Source organism: Psammomys obesus, unplaced genomic scaffold (genome assembly GCF_907164565.1).
Source record: "Psammomys obesus unplaced genomic scaffold, mPsaObe1.curated_primary_1811, whole genome shotgun sequence".
NCBI lineage: Eukaryota > Metazoa > Chordata > Mammalia > Rodentia > Muridae > Psammomys > Psammomys obesus.
In genome coordinates, this window is record NW_026594847.1 from 1 (window position 1) to 2,619 (window position 2,619).

General features: G+C 37.2%; 1 protein-coding gene across 1 annotated transcript; it reads left to right on the top strand.

Moving 5' to 3' along the window:
- Window positions 1-348: 348 nt before the first annotated feature.
- On the top strand, window positions 349-2,084 carry LOC129685639 (NXPE family member 1-like; the record flags this gene model as incomplete). Its single annotated transcript, XM_055619150.1, has 2 exons — window positions 349-633; window positions 860-2,084. Coding segments are annotated over 2 exons (821 nt in total), but the record flags the coding sequence as incomplete, so codon positions are not given.
- Window positions 2,085-2,619: the final 535 nt, after the last annotated feature.

Below are 2,619 nucleotides of genomic sequence, written 5' to 3' on the forward strand. Positions count from 1 at the left end.
TTTTATCACAGTATTTTTTTCCCTGTTGGTTTATAAGAATAAATAATTTTATAGTATTTTTATTATTATGAGCAAGATAGAGAGAGAAGCCCAGAGTGGTGGTACACTACTCCAATCCTAGCACACTGGAGGAGAGTTCGGCAGATCTCTGAGTTCAAAGCTAGCCTGGTCTACAGAGTAAGTTCCAGGTCAGCCAGGGCTAGACAGAGTAACCCAGTCTCAAACAGGAAAAAAAAAAAAAAAAAAAAAAGATGCGTTGGAATGCCTAAAATATTACTAGTAATCAAAAGTAACTTAACAGGGAAAAACTTTTAAGTAGTTAGAAAAAGATAAGGAAACGGGGAGGAGATCTAAGGGAGGAGGCTGGGTGTTTGACTCATGCCATCAAAACCACTTTCCACAAATATCTGTTACCAGAGAGTGAAAACAAAAGGAAGAAATGTGAGATTGGACCAGAGGAGATTCCCACACCTAGCGGTTACGTTTTACGGGGAAAGTGGCTAACAGCCCATTGCAACCAGCGCCTGTTAAACTCAAATCAGATAAATGACTGTTTGAAAAGAAAGCTTGTTTACCTCCTGGGAGACTCAACATTACGCCAATGGATTTACTACCTCCCCAGAGTTGCAAAAAGTATGTTGTTATCTTCATATTCTTCCAGAAATCCAAGCTGACCCTACAGTGCTTTGAATGCAGTCTCCTCCCTCTTGCCTAAGCTCTTTTGTTTTTTTATTTTATTTTGCCTTCTAAGTTTGAGTCTTTATATTTATATTTTAATTTCCTTCTCATAAATATTGCTTTTCCTTTTAACATTTATTCGTTTCCTTCTACTTAAAGGTCTTTTCTGTTTTCTTTTCAGCACTGAAGCCTTTTGACCTTCATGGGACTGGAGTACATAAGAAACATGTGCTTTTGGATGCTGAAAGGCACACTCTGGTTGAATGGAAAAAGCACAGCCACCCTTTTGTCACTGATCAACTATACTCTGTGGTAGATGATGGCTACATCCCTCAGGAAATTGACCGCTTACCAGGTGACAAAGATACTGCCATTGTCATTACGTTGGGCCAGCACTTCAGACCCTTCCCCATGGAACTTTTCATTCGTAGAGCCATCAGTATCCAAAAGGCTATTGAACGGCTCTTCCTCAGAAGCCCTTACACTAAAGTCATCATTAAGACAGAAAATATCAGGGAGATGAACATAGATACAGAGAAATTCGGAGACTTCCATGGTTATATTCAGTATCTCATCATGAAGGATATCTTCAAAGACCTTCATGTGGGTACCATTGATGCCTGGGACATGACCACTGCATATGGTACCAATATTGTCCACCCACCTGATGAAGTGATTAAAAGTCAGATTGACATGTTTTTAAACTACATTTGCTAAAGCTACATCACTAAGAGCCAATGTCTGCCAGTGATGCCATGTGTTTCATCAGTGTGTTTCATCACATTATTCAGTTCAGGATCTAAAAAAAAAAAAATTAATTTAGAAGAATCTGCCTTGGAATAGAGACTCCCTGGGTTTAACTTTCAGCACCACATAAGCAGGGCATACAGGGAATTACATGCTTGTAATTCCAGAACTCAGACAATCAGAAGTTCAAGGTCAACCTTAGTTATATAGTCAGGTCAAGAAGAGCCTGGGCTACATGAGAACCTTCCTTGATGAAAAATAATAGCCATAATCTTGACAGGAAACATACTTTAAAACAATGACTGCAGAGATGGAATATAAAGCCAAGAAAACTAGATGTCAAGACAATCCTAGGATATATTCCATTTGTCTCTGTGTTAATACATACCTTTATTCTTTAGGCAACTTGAAGTCATGATATCTGTTACTCTTGGCTAACCCAAGTAACAGGAAGTGTTAAAGAGACCAGACATGTCATTAACATTATGTTCTAAGATTTCTTTTACTTAAAAATAATCATCCTTTTTATTTTCTGCAAAAGAACAGAGAGTAAGTATGTTAGGCTTTAGGGTCTATGTATTGACTCTGTCACCACTGTCACTAAAGCACAAAGCAAGAGAAAAAGGTAAGCAAATAAAAATGTTTGTATTTAAAATAAACCCTGGTAATGAACATTAAAAATTAAATTTTATTTAATTTATTCATGTCAGAAAATCTTATTATTCCTTGATTTTCTCCAACCATCTTTAAAAAGCAGAAATCATTCTTAGACAAAAGGAATAGACAAACAAACAAATACATAAATAAACATAATTAAACAGACACAGGCTAACAGGTTCAGGCCATGTTTTGCAGACACTTTATTTGAAACAAAGAACAAAACTGGGTAAACATGAACAAAAATCCCTCAAAAACTAATGAGGAAACTAGTGTCAACTAAAAATAGGGGAAACTCCAGTCATTGAAAACTTAATCAGTCAGAAATACGTAAGAAATGTTACTGGCTGGTTGTGATGGTGCATGCCTTTAATCCCAGCACTCAGGGAAGCAGAAGCAGGCAGATCTCTGTAAATTCGAGCCCAACCTGGTCTACAAGACAGCCATGACAGCCAAGGCTACAACAGAGAAACCCTATCAAGAAAAAAATAAATGTTACTCACTGAACGAAACACAACAATCATTTCTTATGATGTT